At 40.6% G+C, this 27,200-nt stretch overlaps 1 protein-coding gene across 1 annotated transcript; it reads left to right on the top strand.

Annotated features, from left to right (window-relative positions):
• The first annotated feature begins 4,291 nt into the window (after nt 1-4,291).
• On the top strand, nt 4,292-14,884 carry tcea3 (transcription elongation factor A (SII), 3). Its single transcript, XM_088013801.1, has 21 exons — nt 4,292-4,633; nt 5,365-5,427; nt 5,527-5,632; nt 6,653-6,758; nt 8,089-8,538; nt 8,618-8,734; nt 8,963-9,055; nt 9,159-9,227; nt 10,190-10,300; nt 10,416-10,487; nt 10,664-10,723; nt 10,847-10,918; nt 10,998-11,066; nt 11,167-11,229; nt 11,517-11,585; nt 11,772-11,932; nt 12,013-12,074; nt 12,177-12,326; nt 12,429-12,575; nt 13,366-13,437; nt 13,532-14,884. Exons 1-21 carry the CDS (start codon nt 4,565-4,567, stop codon nt 13,538-13,540), a joined length of 2,190 nt encoding a protein of 729 aa, XP_087869927.1. The 5' UTR covers nt 4,292-4,564; the 3' UTR covers nt 13,541-14,884.
• Nucleotides 14,885-27,200: the final 12,316 nt, after the last annotated feature.

Raw genomic sequence — 27,200 nt, 5'->3', positions numbered from 1 at the left:
AAGGAGAGATGAGGGAGTGGGAGGAGGCAGTTGGAGAGATGCTTCTGGGTCTTTTCTTCTTCTGAAAAGACTGAGAGGATGGGACAACAGGATGAGAAACAGGAACCAAATCAAGCACTATCACAGTCTCTTCCTGGTTCTCTGGTATCATCATTGGATGCTCCTCAGCTATGGTCTCTGTCTGTTCAAAGATCAGGTTCTCAGCTCTTTACTTCTCTTCATCTGGCTTGCAACAGCAATAAATAACAGACAGGAGAAAAGAAATGTGCCTGTACTGACGCAAGTTCATTTTTAATTCAAGTAAATGACCTAGCTGCAATCAGTGTATTCAGACAGGGTTCAGAACTTTAAAGATCATCACAGCCTAGGGGCACTGATGTTTTGAGCAACCCTCCAATATTACAAAGTGGCAACAACAAGCATGACTATAAACATTATTATGTGACTTTATCACGGCTAATTAAACGTATTAAGCACAGGTACAGTGTACAGGAACAATTAGCCTCCAAGAGGCTAATTTAGCTAGCGTCCACCGTATATTTTCCGGCAAAAAAAATGTTACAAACGTGTCTTCAACCATTCGCATCACAGTCCTACTGCCATTAAGTCCTAAAAAAACCATCAGTAATTTAATAACGTAACACTTTGGAGTTATTTTTGGTTTTAAAGTACAAAAACATTTTGACAGATGCAGATTTCTACTCACCGGAGTGTAAGTGTCGCATATGATGACGTCAGCTTATTCTTCTTCTTGGGTTTTTGTGGGATCCGTCCTTATTTTTATTTCAATCGAACATATTAAAAGGTTTACAGAACAGTTTGCATGCAATCACAAACGAAAACACATCTTAATTTTTCTTAAATTTATTTGGTGTAAATCATTGATATACTCAAAAATAGTTTTTTTATTTTTTTATTTTTATTTTTTTTAAGGCTTTTAAATCAAGCTAACAACAAGCACAACAAAACTCCTCCGGTTTTATATTTTACGGAGTTATTTTTAAATACCGAATTTGTAGTAAATATTCTTAATATCCTGTTCAAACTAGCACATAAATTGTAAATAAAGGTTTTAAAAAAAATAGAATAGACACGTCATCTTATTCGTTCCTAAGTCGTCAGTATCGGACGCTTAGGGAACGGTACAGCATTCAATGAGAGAACCCTTCGCGTCACATATTGACGCCAAGGGGGTACCCTTGGCGTCAATATGTGACGCCGAGGGTACCTGCCCAAGCGTCAATATGTGACGAGTTGGGAGTGAGAATGTGTTGCAGTTTCAAGTGGAAATATAACCAACAAATGATAAAACGGCTAAGCCTGTTTTTTTCTTTTGTTTTTTTTTTAATAACTACAAGCTCGGACAGTCTGTAATCTGGGGCCAGGTCAGAGGTCACGGCAGGAGCACAGCTTCTGATGCATGTAGGTTTGGTACATGAAGCTATAGGATGTCACAGGTTGATCTTGATCGCTGGTTCTTCCTCTTAACCTGCTTCCCCTCTTACCTCACAGCGATCCGCCCCACTTCCCGAGCTGGCCGGCACCGAGTCTGCCTCCCAGACGGGGGGAGGAAGAGGCAGAGGGGGCAGAGGGGGGTGGATGGCGCTCAGCCTGTTGTGTAAGAGCAGTGTAAAGAGATAATACGCTTTGCTCAAGACAAGCTCTTTGTCTGTACTTTCACCTGCGGTCATTAACACAGTTATCTTCAAATCCCTGTGCTCCAGACAAAAGTGCCACAGTTTGTGCTCAGATAAATGGACCGAGCTTCAAATTTAAAGATTTTATGACAGAAAGCTTTAAAAAAAATGCTAACTATTAGGATTTTGTCCGAATAGTTAACAGCCTCTTATGTTTTTTTTTTAAAGAAGGGTAGATCAAAATCCTTTACACTGTAAGTTTTGATATAGATCCAGAATTATTCACATCTTGCAGATCAAATCTAGGACTCAGGTTTGGGTGGATAAAGTTTCATATCTGCAAGAAATTATGAGTGAAAACAGTCAGCAAGCTATAAAATATGACCACATTGTTTTCAGATGTACCAGCTCACCCTGGGCAAAGCGCTTTCACATTCTCAACATATTTGCTTTATTTCCCCCAGCAGCAGGATTAACAGTAACTTTGAGCAGAAAGGTGCTTGAGTGGTTATTAAGAACACATTTTCTGATCATCGTCCAGCACCAAGTTCAAGTTTCCAGACTGTGCTTTGTTAGCCTCATTTTCTCTAACTCTCAGATGAAGCCACAAATTCACATATGCCTTTTTTCTGACTGTCTGGAGTTAAATCAGACCAGTTCTGTGATTCTAGCTGACCTAAAACAAAATAAATTTGGCCTGATTTAACTTCAGGCAGTGAGACGAAAGGTACGTGTGTCTAAGTCTCTTTGGTTTACTGTTCAGTTTGCACAGACTCCTGAGTGTCTAGTTTCTAAAGTTCTGACACTTATCCATTTATATGTTTATTTGGATCTCCGATCTCCCCAAATTGACTGGAAATTTTTTGACTCGTGATTTAATATTGGAGCCTGATTTAAACAGGACTGACGTCTGCGAAAATCAGAGCTGATTTTTAATGGTCCATCAATAAGATCAAAACATCTGTGTGACGGCGGGATGAGTCATAAATAGAAGAAGTTTGGAATCAAGAGCAGATTTGCTGGATCTGATTGCTCAAAACAGCGACAACAACAGCAACAAAAGAACAGAGCTTTGCCCGATGAGTCACCGAGTCTTTAATGGTCATTTAAAACGCCAATTTCTGTCTTACAAATTGGGTTTCAGGTTTTGTTCAGTCCTGAGGAAAAGCATGGAGCCTTGCAACAGGCCGCCAATTGTCGTTTTCCACTGAATCAATAAGCTGAATCATTTCATCGTGAACAGCTTGGTGACATACGACTGTGTGAAACCTTGGGAACGAAGCATCTTGATCTCAAATCAACACTAGCAGAGCGTCTAAAGTGAGACGAGTAGTTTGAGCTGATGGGAGTTTGATCTGGAACTCAGAACTACAGGAGCTTGGAAATGGTTTTACTGGCCTGGAGACTTTTCCTCGAATGCTCTCACGATAATCTTTCCAGGTAGCATTTCTGCTCAAACAGCAATCTGAATAGTTACATTGTCATCTAAAGTTGCAGAAAGATACATTTAATACACTTTTAAGCCATGATTTCCTTAATCCAAGCTGGTTAGTGTACGACAGCGCCGGTAACGGTGGTTAGACGTCTGTGACAGAGGCCATAGTAGCAGCTAGATCTGTGTGGCTTTCATTAAACTGATGTTTCTTACTCACAGATCTTTCTGAGGCAAATCAGGCAAACATATGTGGCATGATTCACGTCTCATTTGTTCTTATTACAAGCTGTAACGCCAAAGAGAAAATGTCCAAAATCCATCCGAGACAAATCTGCATGTAATCCCTGCCAATCTGTTCATTTTGCACACAATGACCAAGCAGGTTTATTGCTGTTTCACTATTTCCCCTACAAACACTGCAAGACCCACAGGGTTCACAGCTGACTAACTGAGGCCCTGTGTTTCATACGTCTATCATTTTGCCTTGCATGCACTCTACAACAGTATGATTCACATCTAAACTATCAGCAGATGGAAAGCTCATCTGTAAAAAAAAGAAGATGTAAAAATATGAGCGGCTCTGGTATTTGAGCAACCGAAAAAGAGCAAATATATCAACCAAGAACTGGCTGAACTCAACAAGCTACCGTACGACAGAGAGATATAAATATACGCGTCTTAAGAACAACTGTCCACACTGCCCTCTACAGGTTGAAGCAGTTATGGAAATGTTGAGTCCGCATCTGAAAATGACTCCTTAGTCTAGAGCTCCCTCTGGTGGCTAAGTTACAATGTCATGTTTATTTTTATTTTACTTTACTGTATGCGTTACTTTTAATTACTACATTTTTAGCCCTCTTTTGTACTTTCTCTCTAAAGACAAGAAATGAATTTTCCTCAAGAAAAGACAAAAACAAAACAAAATAAAAATTTATCCCTGAAGTTGTCCCTGTGAGCCACACAGGTTCATGTTTCTGCGTCAGACTGCTCTTTCGCACAGCAGCTGCTTTTGGCGCAGATGTGCAAATACTTTCCAAGTGGACTGCAACCGGGATGGCCGTCAGGTTTGCAAAGATTAATCATTACACACTGACCTTGCAAGAGTATGGGACCCTGAAGCACAACTCGAAAGTGTATGAAACATTTCAATTCATATCCACTTTTAAAACAAAGTAGCTGAAGCCTTTAATTTCCTGTTTTAAAGGCGGAACTTTAGAGCACCAAGCGCAACTTTCTGAGCTTTGCTCCGAAGGAATCACCTTGGGGCTTGTGTCGCCGCCGCTCTCTGCGCCTCCCCTACGCCAGCCTCTATATTTAGGCTGCTTGTTGTGGCGCTGGTCAGCTGGGACCTTCAGCAGGACACGCCTCTGGATTGAATGGAGCGCACCGTGCGTAAAGTCCAGACCGCAGCAGATCCAAACTTTGTCGCTTCTTTTGGGTGTCGATTGGTTTTGGTATCGGCATTAGTTCGTCGGAGACTATAAATGCAGCGATGACTCGAGAGGAGGACCTGATCCGGATCGCCAAAAAGCTAGACAAGATGGTGTCTAGAAATAACACGGTGAGGCTGTATTTTGACACCCGGTGGCGCTTTGTCACCTCGTGCTGCAGCAGGGAAGGCCCAGAAAGGACTCCCGCATAAAACTGAAGTTTACTCTGAAGAGGAGTTTGGTTTTAGTCTGACTCGATGGGAGTCAGTCTGCATGAGTGGAACAAACGCGTGTCTGTTCTGTAACAAACGATCGACAGGTGTTTGCGGGCTTGCATCTGTGTTTTTTTTTTTTTTTTTTTTTTTTTGCAGCCCCCTCGGTGTGTAGCTGCACGGCTTAAGCTTGGACAGTTTGACTTGACACTTTTTTACTTGTCATTCCCCGATCGTCTCATTTCGCCCTGTGCAACAGAAAGTAAACAGCGCGGCCTGTTGATTTACAGTAGCCCCGTAGTGCCTGAGTTTTGTGTCTACTTCTGCAAAAAAAAAAAGAAAAAAAAAAGATAAAGTTTCTTGGCGCTCCTACAGTCCTGCAGAAACGTTTAGCAAGTCTCAGTGCGGCTGACTTAACCCTCTGTCGTTAAGTTAACTACTCGAGCTTTATGCATTTTCTCACTTTGCTTGCTGAGACTGTACAGAAGTGAAAGTGTTTTTACCCACCAAGCAAAAAAAAAAAAAAAACTCTTTAAATGGCGCCCAGTTGAGTGTATGCAGATCTCTGTTTACTCTGCCATTGCATGTTTGCAGTGCATTCAGTGAGTATGGCAGGGTTAAAGCAACTGTAATGTCTTCTGTGAATGCAGGAGGGTGCCATCGACCTGCTGAAGGAGTTGAAAGGCTTCAATATGACACTGAAGCTTCTCCAGGTAAACTATGACTGCTGTTCATCCAAAAAGTCTGGCAACAACATGGAGGCGTAAGGAAGTTCAAAATACCTTTTTTTGTTGTTGTTGTTGCTGCTGCAGGAAACAAGAATTGGCATGTCTGTGAACAACATCAGGAAGCACTGCAGAGACGAAGAAGTCATCTCTTTGGCAAAAGTCCTTATTAAAGAATGGAAGAGACTTCTGGGTGAGAACCTCTAACCGGACACGCAGTTACTGGACTAACTAAATCCTTAATATGCAGGTCTGTAATAATTACAGGATTACAGACAGGTTACTAATACTTCAGCAAAGGAAACTCATCTATTACAAAGATTTACACTATTTTAGTGGATACAGCAGAAAGTCAAAATATTAAATCAGAATATTACACAAGGTCAATACAAATAACTTCTGAACTATTTAGAAATGTCAACCTGCTGGTTATGATACGAATCATAAATATTTGGTTGCAACTTCTTTTTGTATAAATTACTGCATCAGTGCAGCTTGGCGTGGAGGCGATCAGCCTGAGGTTTCTAGAAGCCCAAGGTTGCTGCAGCCTGTGCCAATACTTGATCACTTTTACCTGAAAACCAGGTTTTGGATTACAAAGCAGCAGTCTAGTTTGTTGTGTCCAAAGCCCAGGTAAGACACTTTTAACCCTTTTTGACACTGCATTAGTTGTAGCCCGAGTTCTGGAGACGTCTGTCCTTGGTGGCTCTTGAAGCTTAACTCCGGCCGTCATTCCCTGTGAATCTTCTCAAAACTCTTGAGTGTACTTTGCTTCTCAAACCTCTGTGGTTATCCCTGTTGCTTTTGCTTTTTTTTTTTTTTGTTTTTTTTTTGGTGCCACACTTTTTCTTCCACTCAGCTTCTACTTAATATGGACATCTGCTGGACATCTGTCAAGTCAGCTGTCTTCTGTTGTGATTGTGAATGCCGTTACGTAACATTTCTGTATTAAGTTTTTTTTTTTTTTTTTTGGGAGGGTGGGGGGTGGTGGAGGTTTGTCTTATATAAGATTTTAATTTTCTTTTCTTTTTAAAATTTTGGTTTTCATCTGCTGTGAGCCATAATATTTAAAATGAACAGAAGTAAATCATTGACGTTTATTGCTCCATGTTTAATAAATCAGTATAATATTTAAGTTATTGCCATTTTCTAATATTCGCCTGCATTGTGAGGCTGAATTATCTGCCTTCCTGTCTCCCTCTAACTCTGCCAGACTCTGGAAATTCTCACTCTGAGAAAGTTGACGAACTGAAGAATGGTTTGGACGCCAGGAAACCTGCAGCAGCTACAAACAGCTCCTCCTCAGAGCCACAGAGCAGGTCAGTCTGATGACGTTTGGAAACACAAGCTGCATTATACTGATATTACAACATATGGACTGGATGTACATTATGATAGAAGGTTCTGTCAGAAGCAGCACATGTACAATCTGTGTTTTTATCAAACCCAAGATGGGCAAATTATTTTCCCTGGTGGAATAAAAAGAATGCAGTCATGGAGATAGTCATAAGTTTTTGTTCTTAGCTAAATATAATAACAATCCACGAAAACAAAAGCAAACACTTCATTCCCAATCTGCACAGATAAAATAATCTGATTGATGGGTACCAATGTGCCATCTAGTGGTAACAGATACTTAATCCACCGAGAAGCAGAACAACTGTCTTGAATAAACTGAATACGCTCAACATATCAATCAAAACAAATTCACTTTTTCTTCAGAAATTGTTGCTCCAACTTATCAATTGCCCGTTGTGGTCGAGCCAATTTGTAACATTCTCCGATTGAATGTCTACAAATATCAATTTCCTGTCCTAAAGTTTATCTGGGTGTGCATTCATGTAGAATACGGGAGGCAAATTGACACAATATTTATCTCAGTTATACTTAGTGAAAAATATTCCCTCAAGACAAATTCTGCACACTCCTCCACCATTAGTCCCTTATTCCCTCGGGTGTTTTGAAAGCTGCTGAAACCTGGAACAGCTCTGCAGCTGTGAGACCAACCATGAAAACCTTGGGCTCCACAGATAAGAGGCGAAACTCGAAAGAAAAACTCCAAATCACAAGGACAGAGTGAGACCTGAAGAGTCTCAGATGTTTTAGTTCCCAGCCTTTTAGCAGGGCTTCTAGATTACTGAAAGTATTTAAGCTACGCTAGAAATAATCACCTGCAGGGAAACTGCTTTATGCAACAAATGCAACAATTTCTCTGTTTAAAGTGCTTTTCAAAAAGGTATTCATTATGTTAACTTCTATTTGTGATTTTATATCTGAGACCAACATTAGGACCTTTAGCCCCACTGAGTAAAACAACTACCTTTTTAAAATTACTAACAAGGAAAAAGTGAGGAGACTTCCGAAAGCAATTGGTTGTTTATTTAGGGGTACCAAACTAAAGAGGACTCAATATAAATGCACTTTTTAGATTTTCTATTTTATTTTTGGATCTTTATTTGCAAAAAGTCATGTCTGTTATGCCTCATTTTTGCAGTTATGCATTTTGTTTTAGTCTGTCACATAAAATCCAGCTTTAACACGACAATCCTTCTGCAAAGCACAGCAGCCTTTCCTGAGTATGAAATACTCCAAAGTGGAGGGAAAAAAACCCTTTACCTCTTCACAACAGGGAAAATATGTCTCTTTTAGTCACAGGAGGCAGGAGGCCAAACTGAAACACGAATCAGATTCTGACAAAAGCAGGAATGTAAAACTGAACGACAACCACATAAACAAAAAGAGGCATGCGGACGATCCCGGGGTGGATGGAAAACACCTCGAAGGGCACCAAAATGAGAAACACCTTCAAGAAATCAGAGCAGAGAAACAAACACCTGCAGCGAATCCCAAACCGGAATCGGATACCAAGAAACAGAGTGGAAAACACAGTTTGGACCCAGTCAAGCACAGATCGCTGGAGGATTTGAAGAAGTCGAGAAACGCAGAGCTGATAACGAAAGAGAAACCTCCCGAGGAGCCTAGGAGATACGCAGACGACGGGAAGCAGGATAAAAGCAGAGCAGAAGGCAGACACGAGTGGCCTGTCGGCACACCTCAGAGAGGGAAGCCCGCTGAAGCTCACAAGCTAATCTTTGAAAGGTGAGGAGCCGTTGGCCCAAACACTGACAAAGTACTCACAAAGGATTCCCAAAACTTCAGGCTGAACTATGAATTTCAGGAGAGGAGTGCTGGACAGCAGCGTACTGTACCCCACCCGCTTCCCCTCCCCACCTCGACCCGCTCGGCCTCCTCTGCCCGTCAAACGTCCGTCTCTGGACTCGAAAAAAGACACCAGGTCAGGACCCCCGTCCGAGCCGATCGCGCGCTAACCTGCCGACGCTGCTAACCGCATGACTCAACAGGCTCCTGGCTCCTCACACGTCCCGACACCAGCCCTCACAGTTGTACACCTGGAGGCTCTGCTGTGCGTGGTGCATGCCGCGGTGTGTGTTTACATGCTCGGACAGAGCGCCTGTTGTGGTTCCGGGCTCACATCTGTGCTGTTGTTGTGATGTGCGATCAGGAAGGACGGTAAAGAGTCTTCCTCTCGACACCCTCACTCTCAACCGGCCTCTCCGCCGCCAAAACGACCCGCGGCGGAAGTCAAGAAAGAGAGGTCAGGCATGCACGTGACGCATGTTTTTTTTTTGTTTTTTTTTTGGAAATATTTGTTTCACTGTGCAAAAATGAAATAAACCAAAACTGGTTTTTAACATCAGGAAGGTTCCACCGGACCCAAATGCTCCGATAGCTCCTCTTCCTTTCCACCTCCATCCTCCTCCGCCGAGGTTAGGCTCTGCATGCCTGCCTGTGTGTGATACTTGCTGCTTCACCGCCTTGAACCTTTTCACATTTCGTTACAATCACAAACCCAAATTAATTTTAGCGATTGTACGTGAAAGACATCAATATGTTTTATGCATTCGTTTTGATCACAATGACTGCTGTAAATGGAGAAAAAAAAGAGGAAAAAGTGGAGATGAATAGAAAATCTTGGCACCATTTGAAGCTATCAATGTCGGAACCGTTTGTTTGTTGGAAAAATTGGCAAATTGGCTGTAAGGGAAACGGTTACCACAGCCAAGTTTTACAAGCCTTCTCTAACCAGGCAGGGCAAGTCTTGTCTTGACAGACTCTGGTTCTTTCTTTGTCCCAAAATGACTCCCATGGGTCTCTCCTTGCCCGACAACCAATCAGAGGTCTGTTAATTGGACAGCTGCTTCATAAAAACAATGCGGTTCAATTATTTTTATCCATATCCTGAAACCTGAGGGAGAAGATACAAACTACAACCCGTCACTTCAGACACCAGAGGTCACGATCGGTCCGTTTTCATTATGCCATTTTTCTAAGTCATTAAATTGAGTAGAAGACAGATTTACACTCAAGGTTTAACACAGTTCATAATCAATATTAAAACTCTGACTTACCGTTTAGTTATAAGGTTTTTAATTTTCTAACTTTGCAAAATGCAATGATTTATTAACAATACATTTTCGACATGTATTGACAGGCATTCAGACTCGACGTATTCAGCAAAGTGAGCTTCGTCAAAAGGCGGTGAAAAGGTCAAATCTAACGCGTCCGTCTGCACGTCGCAGACCAACACAACATCACCCGTAGCGGGAAACCCCAACTTTGGGGTTGTAATGTGGCGAAATTGTGAAAACGTTCAAGGGGTACGAGTGGTGCAGAAATCCGTCGCGTCGTCCTCATTCCGAAGTGGCTGAAAAGTGTTTGTGTCATTCAGAAAAGAGCCTCCTGATCCCAACGCGCCCCTTCCTCCGCTCCCGCTCCACCTCCACCCTCCCGCTGCTCCTCTGAAGCGCCCCTCTGTGGACGGGGGCAAGGACAGAGAGAGGTCTGGGCCAGATGTTACTGCCTTGACGTACCAGAGTGAAACAATCAAGGACGACACAGTACAATTCAACACAGAGTTTCCCTCTTTGTGAGTTGAATCCTTGTGTTGTTTGCAGCAGCAGGAAGCCGTCCTCGGACTCGAAGCCTCTGCCGCAGAAAAAGTCCGCAGATTGCGTGAAGAAGGACAGGTCTGCTTTCTGTTAAACCCCGACGTGTATTTGTGACAATATTAGTCCGATCTGATCTGTGATTTCAGATTTTATCGCTTGTTTCCTGTGATAAATTGAAAGCCATTTCCGGAATGAATTTATCTGCAGGTATTCTGCAGTTGAGGCGATTCTTTACAGCTATTTTAATTTAACAGGAAAGATTCAGATGATGGCAAAGCATCTAAGAAACTGTCAGATGACACCAAGAGAGAAAGGTTGGAAGCTCATCAACTGTGCATGTCAAAGTGAATGTGGAGAGTTCCTACTTTGACATATTATTATTAGCAACTTAAACTCTACAACTGAAATTAGTACAAAATCTCACATTTTCTTGTCAGGAAAGATTCTTCTGACTCTAAACCACACTCTACCAAAAAGCCCGCCATCGAGGCCAAAAAAGAAAAGCACAGGTGTGCAGGAGTGTGTGCAGAATCAAATGTGCACTTTTTCACAGAAGGTTGTGTCTAATTGTCGGTGTTTTTGTGGCAGGAAGGATTCCAGTGAACTGAAGCCAAGCCAATCTGCGAAAGGCCATTGCACTGACTCCAAATCCGTCAGGTACGAAACGCATCCAAACGTAAATCTAACATAGAGAACGTACGTCGAAACGACGGATTCGGATCGATCCCGTATGCACTCTAAACTTGTCTCTGCGTAGACGTGAGTCCACCGATTCAAAGAGAAGCAGCTCACCTCCAGCAAAGAAGATATCAAGTGAAAGGTAAACATTGTGGTTTGTAATTTGTAGACGCCGTGCGTGCTAATGTCTCGCGCTAATTGATTAGGTGATCACATGAAGGGGTGACAAAAGTCTGGAGTTGTGTTTAGGATTTTCCATCCATTTCATGAACCCCTACTGTCACATACTGCACGATGTCCTGTGATATTCAGATGGATGAAAGGATAGGAAGTTTAAACAAGCATCGTTCAAAGACCACTTCAATAGAGTACAGTAAAGTTTAGTTCTTACAGGGATTTAAAACGTTTGCACAATGATGTGTTTCTCAGGAGAGAGTCTTTAGGCTCGAAGCCTCTTGGACAACCACAGAGGAAACCGTCTACTGACAGCCTGGAAAGGTATTTAGCTGTTGGGATAGAAACTGTTACAAATGACGCTGGCCATGTGTGACTTTATTTTAAATGAAAAAAAAAAGTGAGTGATTTTCATTTTATGAAATATCCTTTGTTTCAATAAATCGGCAGAGTAATCTTCCAGAGCTTTTTGTCCTAAAGCATCCTTTTTTCTTTTTTTTTTCCCAACAGGAAGGGTAAAACCGAAGCGCCCAGAACTCCCACCACCCCAACCAGTCCGCTGTCACCTAGCTTCAGCTCTCCGGGGGGTCCTCTGTCCCCTCACCTGGCTACTGGAGACTCTGTTAGAGACAAGTGCATTGAGATGCTGGCAGCTGCCCTGCGGACAGACAGTGAGGCTCAAACCTCTCTGTAGACTGCTGAAACCGCAGAGGTGATCACTGCGCTGACTAATTCGCTCTGCGTTTCACAGATGACTACAAAGACTTTGGAGCAAACTGTGACGGCATGGCAGCAGAGATTGAGGATCATATCCTTTGCTCGCGTCTCATCACTGCTGGTTCTTATTTTACCAATTGGTGGTAGATAAAAATGTAGATCTTACTGTTTGACCTTGACTGCGTGAGTTCACATATCTACCAGGAGATCAGGGCCACAGATATGAAGTACAAGAACCGAGTCCGGAGCCGCATCAGCAACCTGAAGGACCCCAAGAACCCGGGACTTCGCAGAAACGTCCTGGCCGGCAGCATCGAGTTGAGCCGCATCGCCAGCATGTCCGCTGAGGTAGTTCGCCGTCACGCAGTAACCGCATCCAGTATCCCCCCCTCTTTAGTTTCCGTCCTCGCTGTAGGCCACATGTTCTCCTGCTCGCTGTGTCGTGTCCAGGAAATGGCCAGTGATGAGCTGAAGCAGCTGAGGAACGTCCTAACCCAGGAGGCCATCAGGGAGCACCAGATGGCCAAAACCGGTGGGACCACCACAGACCTGCTGCAGTGCGGCAAATGCAAGAAGAAGAACTGCACCTACAATCAGGTAAACAGGGCTGCTCTTACAACTTAAACCGGCCGCCACAAAGGAAACGGAGGCAAGATGACATGATGATAACGAGTCACTGTCGCTTCCTCTTCCATGCTTCCATTAAAAGAGGAACCGAGCTTTGGTTTTCTGTTTGGTGTTACACCTAAATGTTTCACATCATCAAACAAATGTTAGGATCAGACAAAGACAGCCTGATTTAATCCAAAGTGAAGTCTTGAAATTATGATTTTCCATATTTAGGGGACAAAAAAAAAAAAACTACCCACACCTACCTGACTGTGTGAGAAAAGGCTAATAACCGACTATGACACTCATAACATGATCCGTACTGAAGCATTTGGAATAACTTGTGTCTTTCACTTTGTTGTGGAGGAAGTGAAAGACTTCCTTGTATGTTGGCAGAATTATTCTAACTCAGCCAGGGGGGTGCACATTTTCAGAACCTTCATTTAAAAATGAAAGATTTTGTATTTTTGGAGCCGTTCAAAGGTGAGCTCTCTTGAGCTCAATTAACCTGATGACCAGGACTTTCTTCTGACAGAGAACAGACTGAATGCCAACGTCACTTACATCTCGTTGTTCTAAAAGCAGCAGAGAAGTTTGACAGTCTATGACGCCTTTTTCTGAAATATCTTTGTTCTGGGGTGAGATTTTTGCTCCTGTCCACCTGCCTGGGTTTTGGTTGTTTTCTTCCCTTTAGCCCTCCTTTCTGTTTTTCTGGTCTCTATCACTTATTACTTTCAATATAAACTACTTTCACTCATTGTAGCTCTCCTCCTTTCAGGTCCAGACCCGCAGCGCTGATGAGCCGATGACCACATTTGTCCTCTGCAATGAGTGTGGCAACCGCTGGAAGGTAGGCCTTTAATCTGATTCGCAAACTTTTCTACTTAAAAAAACTAAAACATGTTCAAAATTGTTTCTCTTTCTGTTTTGCTTTTAACTTTCAGTTCTGCTGATGCCTTCAGAGGTGAAGCTATTCCTTTCAGAGACCCTGTACTGCTTCTTGCCCACAACTGGACGAGAAAAATTTAGCGAACCACTGTAGATGATGAATTCAACAAAAAAACGTTGTTCTTCCAATTTTTACTTGAGATTTTTTTAGATTTATGAGCATGGATAAATAAAGATGGAATACAGTGGATTGGACTACGGCTTAATCACGAAATCCACATGGTTGTAAATGAATAGTAATTAGGATCTTGGACCTAATTAACAAGGCATGTTAATCTCTTTAACATGCCATGCAATACAATAGCCGTTTATTTTGTTTATACATCTTCCAATAAAACCACATAAATAAAAACTCTGAAGTATCATTTAAGGAAAAAAAAAAGATTGTAAATTGCCATTGCTGTGTTTGATGTGTACAAACTGCATGTCAACTTCATCATTTTTGGCATCATTTAACCCAGTGGTTCCCAAACTTTTTCTTCTGCGCCCCCCCAGTGCTTTCCAAACATTTTCTGCGCCCCCCCATATGGATTACAAATGGCTGTATGGTTGAAACAACGCGTGAAGGGGGGGGGCGTCGACTTTTTTGGAGGCAAAATGAATGTACGTGGCTGAAAATAGACACCAACATCGGTAGCCTACAAGGTACTTGTTAAGCTTAAGGTTCTGTATTGATATTAGCTAGTCATCTTCTAGCTAACATTACCTGCATCCAACAGCTTTACTCAACTCAGTCGGTTAGTTTGGAGGGAAAAACTGTGAAAAGTTCTTTGCGTTTTGCTGGTTTGCTGCCGTGATTCTAACACAAACCTACGTAGCTCCGCACAGCAGCAGCAGGTCCTCCTTCACAGGTGGAAACCCAGCGCGAGCGTCGTAGCGCTCATGTTGCGTTTAAAGGCGGCTCGGAAAAACAGGTTACAACATGTTAACAACGGATTAAACAGTTTTAACTGCTGATAAAAGTGACAGAGGACACAAATATGGGAAGTGTGGAAGCCTCTACTGTATCAAATTGACATAGGAATAACAGAGAGTTGGCCATTCTAAGGTAAAAACCCAGCGCATACAGTGTTCATGTTTTTTTTTTTTTTTTCATCCAGACGGCTTCCCGCGCCCCAACTGCAATGACACGGCCCCACAGTTTGGGAACCTCTGATTTAACCCTTAATTAATGTATTTGCATTTATAGTGTTCTTTTTTTTTTTTGCTCATGTAACAGAGTCGTTAGATTTCACAAGAAACATAACGGAGGCCTAGAAGTACGTTTTTTTTTGTTTTTTTTCTCAGGTAAATGTAACTGAATAAATATTTAAAGCAAAAATAAAAGCTACATCATTTTGGCCAAACAATTAATTCATCTGAATTAATTGGACTCTGCTTTGGGAAGTTGCCACTGGTTTGCTCATCTTTTTCACGTTGGTCAAAGTCGTGATACCTGAAATTTTTTTTTCAACCTCACCAACATTTTCTACAATATGTAAGAGTATACATTTTTTTGTTGCTCTTCTCCCAAGAAAGAACAGTAGGTGGCGATAGTTCCCATTAACTTAAAAGACAAACCTGCTGCAGACACATCCACTCAAAAAAAAAAAAAAAAAAAAATACATTGATCTTTTACCACTGTGCTACAAATGATAAAATTCGTGTCTCATTTAAGACCAGGTGGGAAAAAAAGCATATAGAAGTGCTGGTGAAATTCAGTCACATTTTCAAAGAGAGGATAGAGAAAGCATCTTCCTTTTCAAGCTTCAGTAATCTGCTAACTATGCTCCATCTGTCCTCTGGAAAACCTGTGGATGGTAATTATGTAACACTTGTTACTGCATATATATATAATTTTATTTTTTTAATTTTTTTAATTTTGAAAACAGGACAGGTTTCCAGGCTGCCCTACGCGAGTACCCAACATCTGTTTTAACGTGATTAGAAACGCATTGATTTGCTTTTTCTGCATCATTTCTGCCAATAAAAAACCCTCTGCTGATCAGCAGGCGAAGACGCCATAAACACTGACTCAGCTGTGTGCCGGTGCTTTATGCACGACGCCCTTTAAACTTTAAATCTTCTGGAAAATGCTGTGTGAATTTCATCTTGACTTGACAGGGAAAAAAACAAAACCTACAGCTGACTCCATTAACTAGCATTCAATTCTGAATATGTTTACAGAAACAGATGATATTATTGACAAAGCCCAAATGTGTTCCCTATTATAATTTGTTAATGGATTCTGCAACATAATTCCCCACATTTTGAGGCAGCTGCTCGGCTCTCTGACCTCTTTTTGTTCGGAACAGTTGGTGATTTCTGATCAGAAAAGGATAATTTATTCTCCTAGGAATAAACATTATTTCCCACCCCCCATTCTTTTCCCTGATATAATCCTCATATTGAAAATATTTTTCATTTTCAGCACTTTAACATTCAGAAACAACAAAAACTCAAAAATCTCCCCCAAATCTATTAGCTCTATTAAAATGTTGTCTATTTTTATAGTTTTAGCTAAAAATATATTTTTATATTGCTGCAATCAAAAATCTTTGGGAAAGGGATGCCTGTGAATTACTTTTAAAAAGTAAAATGAATCTTTTGGTCACTCATTTTCTGATACCTCAAGGCTCCATTCTTGTACTTCTTTTCTTTCTCATTCTTGTTGGTATTTGAAGGCAAACAGGGAGAAAAATAAACTAACAAAAACAACTCTAGGCTCATAAAAATGAAGGAAAGCAGAGACGCATGAAGAGAAACTGTTGGACTTTACAACTCCCAGCACAAACACTGGAAGGAGAGATTCCTGGTACAAGAACGGGTGAGTTTAAATAATGAATGTGAAACAGTTGTTACAGCAGCAGGGAGGTGAGGCAATGAGGGATGAGAAGCAGCACAAGGAAAAGACTGAGATGATGATGGTACGTTTCAGCTGGGAAACCTGGAACCACTACGACGGATTGTCTGTCACAGCAACAAGCTTAAATAGAGTGCTCACAAGCTATCATGGAGAGGTGTGAGTGACTAATTTAAAAAGATTTTGCATAAATAGACATTAATGTCTTAGGAGAGAAGAAGAAAAATTAAAACTGTTGTCAAAAATGTGATCATTTCCAGATCACCGCAAAACTAAATGTAAACTAAAACGTCTGTGGTGCACTTAAGAAATAAAGTGTATATACATTTATTTGCAATTAAATCGAATTAGAAGTTCTTTCTCCAAATTAAACACAGAATGTCACTTTTAATGACTACTACGTTGTCAAAATTATTCAACCTCTTCATGACGAGCAACTTTAGTGACGCATCCTTTTGTACCTGCTGCCAACGTGATTTATAGCCAGACTCTGCCCAGAGCTCTCCATTTCTTAATTCCCAGTCAGTGTTTGGTGGGTGTGCTGGTAAGTTTGTCATGTTGCAGGATTCAGTTCGGCTTTCAGGGTTTCACATTTTCCTCAATCTCTGTCACATATGCATGGTAGAATTCAAGATCGATAAGACGGTGGTGATCTTGCCGTCTTGCAGCAAAGCTTCCCTAAACCTCAAGACATCCACTTCTGTGCCTCACAGCTTGTATGAGGTTATGTCCAAAAAGTCGGCAATTATTTGATGATAAACATGACATCTGTTTAATATAAAATAACCAAACAGTTCAGTTTTAGAGTCATCTGTCTGGCGACCAATATTGTGACACTCCTGGCCTTTGTCTAAATTTTCTTTGGCAAACATTAGTCTGACCTTTGTGATTTTCTTAGAGAGGAAATGTTTCCTCATTACACACCTCACAGGTGACCCATGTCCTGTCTCGTTCTGATTGGACATGAACTTTCACGCCAGCCAGCCATGGACTTAGTACTAACCATTTATATCCTGTTATTGGATGGTTTGCATAAATTCACCACACTGTCAAAGCTGTTTATATGCTTGGTGTTGGTGTGTGAAATTACGCACCTTCAACATGTTGTTTCAGCATCGCTTTACAAGAGAACATTAAAGTCTGGGTCACTCTTAATGAAACTGAGGTGGTTGAAAGACGATGATATATAATCACGCATTATTCTATTTTGCCAGCCGTAATTTTAGCTAAGAGATTAATTCAGAGGGTGCTCTATTATAAAACAGTTTGAATGAAAAATAATGTTTCAGGTTATTTTTTTCTCCTTCCCAAATGTTGTGGAGACAAAGTGTCAGACTTCTCTTTTTCTCCTGCTCCCATAATGGATCTTTAAAGCAGCCGCTCCCTGCCTGCCCAAGCCATTAGCGCTTTGAGAAATTTCTCACTCATCAAAACAATTTTTTCCCTCTTTGAAATCTCAACACTGCTGCACTGCAGCTGGCTCATGGAGTTCACCAACCTTTCTCTTTTGCTGAGAAACTTTTGATGTGAAAACTCGAATCAGACTTTCTAAAGAGGCCTTCATTGGCGTTAAACACATCCACTGTCTAATAGTGGGTCGGCCCCCATTTTCTGCAAAAAAAAAACCATCCCTGGCTCATTGATGCATGGACCCTGAAGGTGTGTGGTTTCCAGTATTAAAGTGTTGCCAGCAGGAACTCTGGTCTTCTCTGTCAATGCTTACTCAGCACTTCCTATTGATGCTCAATTGGACTGAGATGTAGGGAATTTGGAGGCCAAGTCAACACCTCAAATGTGTTGTTTTGCTTCTCAGACTAGTACTGAACTTTTTTTTGGGGGGGGGGGGAGAAAAAAGAAAAACTGCTTTTTAGCAAGTTGATATTCCCTATTAGGCCATGACCAACAGGGAATATCCCGTTAGCAAAAAGATGGACATTTTCAGCAACAATAATTAGTTACCGTATTTTCCGCACTATAAGGCGCACCTGAAAACCTTCAATTTCCTCAAGAGCCGACAGTGCGCCTTATAATCCGGTACGCCTTATATATGGACCAATACTGAGCCACAACAGGTCTAGCAACTACGATAAGCAGCCGCCGACTTTATTTTCCCCGTAGAAGAAGAAGCGCGCGGTGCATGCTGGGATAGTTGTCAGAATGCTGGTTTGTAATCTATTAATAAAGTTTAACTGACCTATCTATCTACTGACCGTCAAGAATCACGTCATCTGCAGGTCATTTAGCACCACGTTCTCCACGAACATAGGGTGACCATCGTCCGGCCACGCCCCGGCCCAGTCGCCGACCGGAGTGAACTGTTTTGTTGACATTCCGTTTAGTCCAGCTCCATCTAGTGGATGCATAACGTAACTCCAGCCTCTACTGTAGCGTCCATTCTATGCGCCTTATAATGTGGTGCGCCTCATATATGAAAAAAGTTTTAAAATAGGCCATTCATTGAAGGTGCGCCTTATAGTGTGGAAAATACGGTAGTTTTTAGTGTACAAGTGATATCAACATGAATGGCAAAACACAAAATTTCCCAGCAGCAGAACTTTGCCCAAAGAATAGTCAGTTGTGCCTTCCTCTCTAAGTGCATCTTGGTGCAGTTTGTGAAAAAACAAAAACAAGAACAAAAAAACATAATTCAAAATACAAAATCAACCTCCATTATCAGTTCGGTTGAAACCACCTACTTGCCACCTTTCACCTGTCCTCCCCTCAACTCGGCTACCATGAAACCATGGTTGTCTGACCAAGTTTCTATTAATCCTTCACAATATCGATTCATATACCACAACACTCTCTGAGCTCCACTTAGGTGACCGTCGTCTCATGCAGACGGTCTCGCTGGCCAGACAGGCATTGTTGATTCACCCTTCTTCTGTTCTGATAAATTACAGTAAATAACCTTTATTTCACTTTTCTGGTCTTGACTAGACTTGTCTCACGCATTTTTTTTTATATGATTACTGCAGTACATTCAAAGCACTCACTCTCCATCATGCTGCACTGACAGGAGCTCAGAGCTCAGAAGCTTCGTCTCCTTTCCCTTTGGACGTTTGTGTCATCAAGCTTTTAACACTGCAGACTTCAGTGTTTGAGTGGAGTTGGGGAGTCTTTTACAGCACAACAAGGTCTTCCTCCGTCGCTCCCATTGTGATAATAACTCCTGCTTTCATTACAATTATTTACTGTTTAATTCCTTTGAAGTATGCAAATGAAGAATGGTGTTGTTTGAGGATCCGCAGTTTGTTGGATGTTTAGAGTGAGTCATGTCTGCCTAGAACAGGAGTCATGGGAGCGTTGTTCCTGGTATGGTATCACACGCATGGATGCTTGATGCCGGGTGAAATGACCTGCAGGAGCAAGAGGCTCCGCAGAGTGCTGGGAAATATACGATGGCAGGTTCCATGACTTCACCCGAAAGTAAGGTTTACGAGAGAAGTTTTTACAGCAGAGACATCTAAGAATAGAATAGAAATATACTTTATTGTCCCATAGGGGAAATTCATATGTACCAGCAGCAAAGTAGATGGAAGCATGCAGATTCAACCGAGGTAAAAATATAAAAACAGTACATTAAGACCAAGACACTGTACAATAAGGGCACATTTATAAAATAATAATAATGTACAGGGATTAAAGATAGTAAATTCAGATCAAAATAAATAAATTCCTATTATTGGTACAGTACTGAACATTTCCACTGGCCAGAAAAAAAACAAAACGGGGACAAAAAAAAAACAAGTGTACTACATATTGTTATGCATCAATATTTTGCACACAAAGCAGTGAGCTTAATTATCCCTGACCAGGAAGCTTTCCTGTTGTGGTTCCTATTTTAAAAATGTTAACCAGACCAATATATAACCATAAATTATCATGTAAATACCTCTGACTATCAGCCTTAAATGTCACGTCCATTTCAGGCAGTCTTCATCAGGATTATCGTCAAGTATAATGAGACCAACGCTATTGTTATGGAGATTAACGTTCCTTCTCCTCACCTTCTCGAGATGATTTAATAAAACTGGAGGAGGATAGAAACCTGGGGAAAATGCTTAACACAGCAGAATGAAGGAGGGTAATTTTCTGGAACAAACTTACAGAAATCTGCAAAAATGCTGAAACCCTGATTTCCACTATGGCTTAAAACGTATTTATTTAGAGTGTCCTTCAATTAATAACAACTGGTACAACATAAATTGCAGACAGTGTTTCAACCCCTTCATCGCTTTTTGCCACTGCAATGTAACGTTTTGCTAGTTTGTCGTTTTATTTTCTGATTGAACTGCCCTGTTGAAATATGTCTCCACTTATTATAAAAGTCAATTAACAATTAATATTTCCACCCATGGTGCACGTTGTTTCATCTCCAATGTCATTCAGATTTGAAGAACATACTATCATCCCAAACACAGAGTCATCAGCGTTACGCAGCTCTACATCTACATCTAGATGATTTCAGCCACGTTGAGCCAAAACAGCTCGATTTGAAGGTCCATTAGAGCCTGGCTTTATTCTCAGAAAACACTTTCCCCTCTCTGCTCCCTTCTTGGCTGGGAATTGAAGGCAGGATGAAAAGGTCTGATAGGATTATTCATCCTCATTTCTCCCTTCCTGGCTGACTAATGCCACTGTAGAGTTCCTAACTCTGTCTCTCAGTGAGGATCTAATTAGGCTTCAGTTTGTTGCAACAAGAAAGGGAAAATATTAGCTTCAAAAGTTTGGCTCAGCAATATGCTTTTGTTGTTTTAATACAACAATCTCTCTCTCTCTCTCTCTCTCTCTCTTTAATTTCATTATGATGCAGAATTGATGTGTTTGTATAGTTGGAAATGGTTTCTGTATTTTTTTCCCCACAATGATTTGTAATGTCATATTGTTTTCTGAGCCATTAACTAATTGCTTCGGATTTTCCTTTTGAATCTTATGATTTATGTCTACTATAAGCGCACAAGTCGAGCATTTCAACGAAAAGTTAACTTTTAGATTAAATGTCATTATTGCTAAGATTTAAACAGTATTTAATGTATTTCTCCATTTAAAATTGGAGGTCTGACTTTGGATGCCAAATCATATCAGAAAGCAGATATTTGTTGGATTTTATGGTGATATATAGAAAGAAGCTTCCTGCTTTGCTTTTACTTGGTGTTTTTCATGTTCTTGTTTTTATAATATCTAATAAGCTGAAGACATTTCCTCAATTTGATTGCTGTTAATTGCCCCCTGGAAACATGCAGCTTATTTTGTGAGTTTATGGATAAAGTATAATTCTACTGTAATTTCTCAAAGCCGGTCATATTGGTCCCTTTATAAACACAAAAATGTAATTACAAGCGGCTGATTGTCGCTGCATAATTAACGGTAGCTTGAGCATGGCAACATTTCCTCCCTCCACAGACTTTTCCTGTGCAGGGAGTCTGAATCCAGTCCCTCATTCTTATTCATTTTTATTTTTGTCAGACGATGTGATTGTATAACTGAGGCCAGTTATTGGTTACTTATACAGTATGCAAACATAATGGTTTAAATCTCATTGAAAGGAGCTTTTATTCACTTTCTGGTTAAACGTTACGTAAGCTTTATATCATTATGCCATTTTTTTGAGCTGTAAATATCAGTGACCATCAGAAAATGGACAAATAGGTTTGAGTCAGGGGTTATAAAAAACTAAAATGGATTTTGTTCATCATGCATGCCTTACTTCTCTTCAGGCTGTATTTTTTTGTGACTACAGTCGAGTCCACTCCTCCTCCTTTGGTTCATTCAACTAGAAGGAGCAATGGTGACTAAATTTCAACTTTTCTGCTTTCGTTTTGAGTGGGAGCGCAGTAAGAGGTGAAGCTGCAGGCGGTCTGCCCACCTTTTACGTTTTGCACTAAATTCAGTTAAATGTTTCCATTTCCTTCAAACACTCCTGCCACAATGGGGATTTTTGACAAACAGTACACGGACATGGTTTCACTGCATTTGAACCTTTTTGCTGAGACAGATTTCAGACATATTTGTCCGGATGCCTCAGCGAGGGGCAGCAGACCTCTCAGAGAACAGAGAAAGGCATTACAGGAGCGTCATGCTTTCGCTGGGAGGTTTCTATGGCAACCACATTTTCCCAACTTCGTTCTTTTTTTGTTTTTTCTCTCAGATTGGTCGTTGAGGTCTCATAACTCCTACAATAGTAAATGGTCTCCATACCAGCCAATTTAAATGCACTTCTCTGTTCACAGTCTTTGGACGACTGCTGTCAGAAGCATCTGTTTCTCATCACCTGCCGGTTTCCATCGCCTCTCATCACGCAGCCAGTCTGTCCATCTTCCTGTTCCTGTCAGATTTCCTGCCATTTTTCATCTCCTGCCCTGATTCGCTCAACCTCTTACTCTTTCGACTTCAACAGCGCTTGAGCAGGATGTTACCTTCATTTACATGCGTCCTTGCTGCTGCAGGAGCAGGCTGTGCAGAGGTGGTCCTGCAGCTTTATTGGCAGGTTTGTCTACAGATAACACTTTATACGACCCGGCGCACTTCAGAAATCAAAACCAACCAACACAGATTAAAAAATATGATTAAAATATTAAAATTAAATTATGCCACTCGAATGAAAACATCAAATCAAATAATGTAATATAAACATTTATTCATGATAAATATGTATGCCTGAAGTGTGGGAGGAATGAAATGCTTTCAGTTTGTTGTCAAAACTAAATATTGTGGTGAAAACAGTTTCCAGAAAGCAGAAGAATGGTGAAAGAAATGTGGAGCTGACTTTTAACTTACTTTTTCTGACAAGAAAATGACTAAAGATTCACTTTGCTGTATTCTTTCCTATTACTTTCCACATAGTAATAAGTGACATTGACAAATGATTTGATCACAATGCATTAATGGTAAAAGTGGTAATGACAAGTGTTTAAAAATTTACTAGAGTCTTTTTTTTGGTAAATAATCTGTAAACAGTCAGACCCTCATAAATAGACATTTTGCTGGAAATAACATTTTATCAAAGAGAAAATGTGAGACGACTTCTACAAAATAAAACACTATGTCACATTGTCAGCTTTTAAAGAGAATCATGTAAAGAGAAATCATAATTCTTTATAGGAATAACTTCCCCCAATATACTTCCAATAAGAAAGAAAAAAAGTAAAAAAAAAAAAAAAGTACTTCTTGGTATATCTTAGTGTTTTAATCCATTTCTATTATTTTTATGGTCTGATATTTTCATTGCTTTTGCTTTCATCGTTGTATATAGTAACCTTTTGAAATGTGTGGCGTGTTTGTACGTTTGTGCTGACATTTAAATAATCTTACAACTTGATAAGGATCAGCTCAATCTTACCACAGTCCCTTGAAATGACAGTGTTTACTTCCCTCTAGTATTAAGCAGCGTTTGCACTTCAGAGACTCGGCTATTGGATTTTCACTGATAGGTGGACTTCGGGTAGCTGATTTTACTCCTAACACAGATATCTGCATCAGATATTTGAGCTTTTCTTTCTGTCTAATGTTAAAAATGCCATGTATCATTGTCGTTCCATTTCACAATTATACAATAATTTATGCTACAGTCGTAGGACTGTATATTCACAATCTTCTAAAAGATAAGAGTAATATTAAATCTATTTCTTATTCTATTTGAAATAGAAGGACAATTTTTCAAGTCAGAACCATTTTCTACGGCGCCACGGAGTCATCTGTAGTTTTCCGTCTTGTTTTCCTCCTGTGACTTTCAAAGAGAAAACTGATGAGATTCTGCCGCTCTCCATCATGTGGGTAATTGCATCTGATCTTTGCCTCTTTAGGTGTTACGTAAACCTGTCCACATTCCCTGTTTTCTCATGCAGGCAGCATTCTTTAACTGCTGGTTGAGGTAATGATAGGATTTTGACATTTTATGCAAGCCTTTGTCTGCCTCTGTACATGCGCATGCAAATATCAGAGCGTTTACGAAGGTAAGCAGCCAGGCCTGCTCGGCTCCGGACTCTCTTCCATCTCATTTCACACCTGCATGACACCCAGCGCTTCCACCTTCACTTTGAATCAGTGCAGGTTTGCAGTGACCCTGAAGAAAATCGTGCACTAACACAACAAAAGATAGGGATTGTGAAATGATAAAAAACAACAGGTAATTAAAGTAATGTAACCGCTGAGCAAGAATGTTTTTGATTTTGTTTCTGTACCACGTCTTATGCTGTTATATATCTCAAGCTCCTCCATCTTCTCCTTATGGTTCTACTGGCATCTGCAAAAATGCACCGCTCCCAGTCAAAAACAACCAATCAGGGCCAGGGGGAGGGTCTTAACGCAGTCAATCGCACTTGTGTATTTTTTCGGACTATATGAAGCACAAAAGAGTTTTAATCATCTGGATGACGCTGCCCTGCTTTATGCATTGAGTCTCAGCCACAGGTAGGGGATGAACTATGTAGCAAAATTTAGAGAAGATTTTTAGATTTGCTCATTTGTTTTTAACTTAAATAACTTTTGTTGTTTCCATAACAACAGTAAAGTGTGCTGTTTTCATTTAATCTCACTTGAAATGAGTGTAAATTTGTTTTGCAGCAAGACAGTTTTACATGGAAAGTGATACCAAGTTCAGCACAGTTCATAGAATTTATGTTATTATTCATCAAATAGGCCGACGATTAAATCAAATCTCAAACACCAGCAAAGCCACTGCTGGTCAAGGAGGATGTCTCAGCTTTGCACAGGGTTCAGACCATCAGCAGTTAATTTATCCTTCAAGTGAAATCTGTTTCGACCTCATTCAAACTTTCACATCTTTACAAAGAACCGGTAACATCCTTGAACTCTCAGTGTGCTGAACTCAGTTTTCGTCATGCCTTTTATTACTCATTTGGTCTTTCTTGTGCATATTTGAAAAAACATTCCTCCCACATCCCATGTTAATATTTCAACCATTCAGCTTCGACAACATCAATAACTCTTCTACAGTTTTTGTCCTGAAGGATAGCCTTGTGACCTCTTGTTTTGCCAAGGTCTGTTCTTTGTAACATTTTATTATGTTTATGAAAACATTTTTTCACATATAGTTTGAATGTGACAAGCTTTCAGCCAAATAAAGTGGTTAAGAGACAGAGTGTTGCATCAACACTAACGATGGTTGTTGTATTAGTTCTGCATCAGCCAATTAAAAAGGTGTAAAATCTTCAGAGTGACAACATAACAATCAAACTGACCGGCTTATCAGAAATGCTGGATAAGGATTAGGATTCCCTCCAACATCAGTGTGTGACCAAGCTGCGGTCCAGCATGTTTCTCCAAGGTCTGTCGTTATCTACCAAACCCACCAACACATTTTACTTGTTTTTGAAATTAGTTTTGTTTCCCACATAATATTTTATCGACCAAACATAACCTGCCATATTTTTGTGCTGTTTACCACTAAGTGGTGTTTTTAACCATTTTGTGTCACTGTAATTCTGTGATATTAGTTTAAAATGAACCATATGGGTAGTACTTTGTTTTTTTTTTTTTTAAAATAGGTCTAAGAATGACTTGATTTTGACAAAATAAAAAATGAAAAACATAAAACCAGCATATATTTTTCTCCATTTCTGTTTAGAACAACTCATAGCTGTTGGTTTTTGAAATGAAAATAATAATAATAATAATTAAAAAAACTAAATCCGGCCATATGAGTTTTATTATTTTAGCAAATAAGATCGTATCTCTTTTCTTCTTCTTATACCCTGTGTCATAGATTTCGATCAACTAAGCACGGGGTCCACAAAGACAACTTATCCACAGGGCTACTGCTTCAGCTTACAGCATCCACACTGCATTTCCACAGGAAGTGGAGTTTCTCTAGTTTCTCCTTGCATTTTCATTGCTTGGGTCAAGACCGAGGTTCTGCCATGCAGAACAACCCAAGAAGAATGACTCAGTTCCTTCAAAGGAAGAGCTGCTTCGAGAAGAAAAGCGTAAACATCAGTCATTGCAGTATGGAGGCTGTCTCTGCCTCCCCCCTGCTTTGTTTGTTCCCTTCATTCAGGCATCGTTAATGACATCATTGCTCTTCAAACACATACAATGATTTAGACACATTAAAGTACTTCAGCTTTGGCTCTGATGGCTGTGAGGCTTTGTGGAGATTCACCAGCAGACTAAACGTCTGTAGCAGGAACAGCGTTTTTCATTTGGCAGTCGCTGCCTCTCTCTTGTCTTATCTGAGCCGTTTGCCCCCACCAGACGCAAATCAGGGAACTAATCAAGTCCTAGACCCACAGAAATCACTGTTGCATAACTAATTGTCAGCTGAAGCTCTGACAACAAACGGAACCGCTGGCTGTTATCGCCGAACGCTGCTGAGAAAGGAGCTTGAAAAGCAAACATGGAGGGAAATAACGTCCTCTGAGATTTCCATTTAGCAGCGAGAGAGAGCAAAGAGCAGCCAGTCACAGCTATCATGCCAGAGGAGCTTCTTCTGCGAGGATTTCACAGTTTACTCAAGGAGTGATATATTAAATCAACGTAAAGAGATGGAGAACACTCACTGGTTTTGGCAAGCGTGACTGGGATTCCAAAAACACCTGCAGTCAATATCCTTTAAAAGGAATAGCATCTGACAGTATCCTTCATTTATTCCTTTCAATATATTTTTCAAAAGAGGCTAAAACTTAAATGTCAGAGAGTCACTGTATCACATCCCAGTTTAAGCTGGTTTCTGTTACTCGGCTTCTTCGGAGGCAAACCAGTCAATAAATGCAATTAGAGCGACGACACATAAACAATAACAGTCCAATTTCTTCTAAATAATTACTGTAGAGCTGAGGACTCAGTAAATAACCGACTTACAG

This window comes from Poecilia mexicana, unplaced genomic scaffold (assembly GCF_051168715.1).
Source record: "Poecilia mexicana isolate PSO_F unplaced genomic scaffold, ASM5116871v1 scaffold_16, whole genome shotgun sequence".
Taxonomy (NCBI): domain Eukaryota; kingdom Metazoa; phylum Chordata; class Actinopteri; order Cyprinodontiformes; family Poeciliidae; genus Poecilia; species Poecilia mexicana.
This window is presented reverse-complemented; position numbering and strand designations above follow the sequence as displayed.

What these genes read in the sequence shown, in the direction of transcription:
- tcea3 (XM_088013801.1), top strand. Translation starts at nt 4,565, where the DNA reads ATGACTCGAGAGGAGGACCTGATCCGGATCGCCAAAAAGCTAGACAAG. An exon ending in CACAAGCTAATCTTTGAAAG is followed by an intron (nt 8,539 to 8,617) that starts GTGAGGAGCCGT and finishes TATGAATTTCAG; the next exon opens with GAGAGGAGTGCTGGACAGCA. An exon ending in CTCCATCCTCCTCCGCCGAG is followed by an intron (nt 9,228 to 10,189) that starts GTTAGGCTCTGC and finishes TGTGTCATTCAG; the next exon opens with AAAAGAGCCTCCTGATCCCA.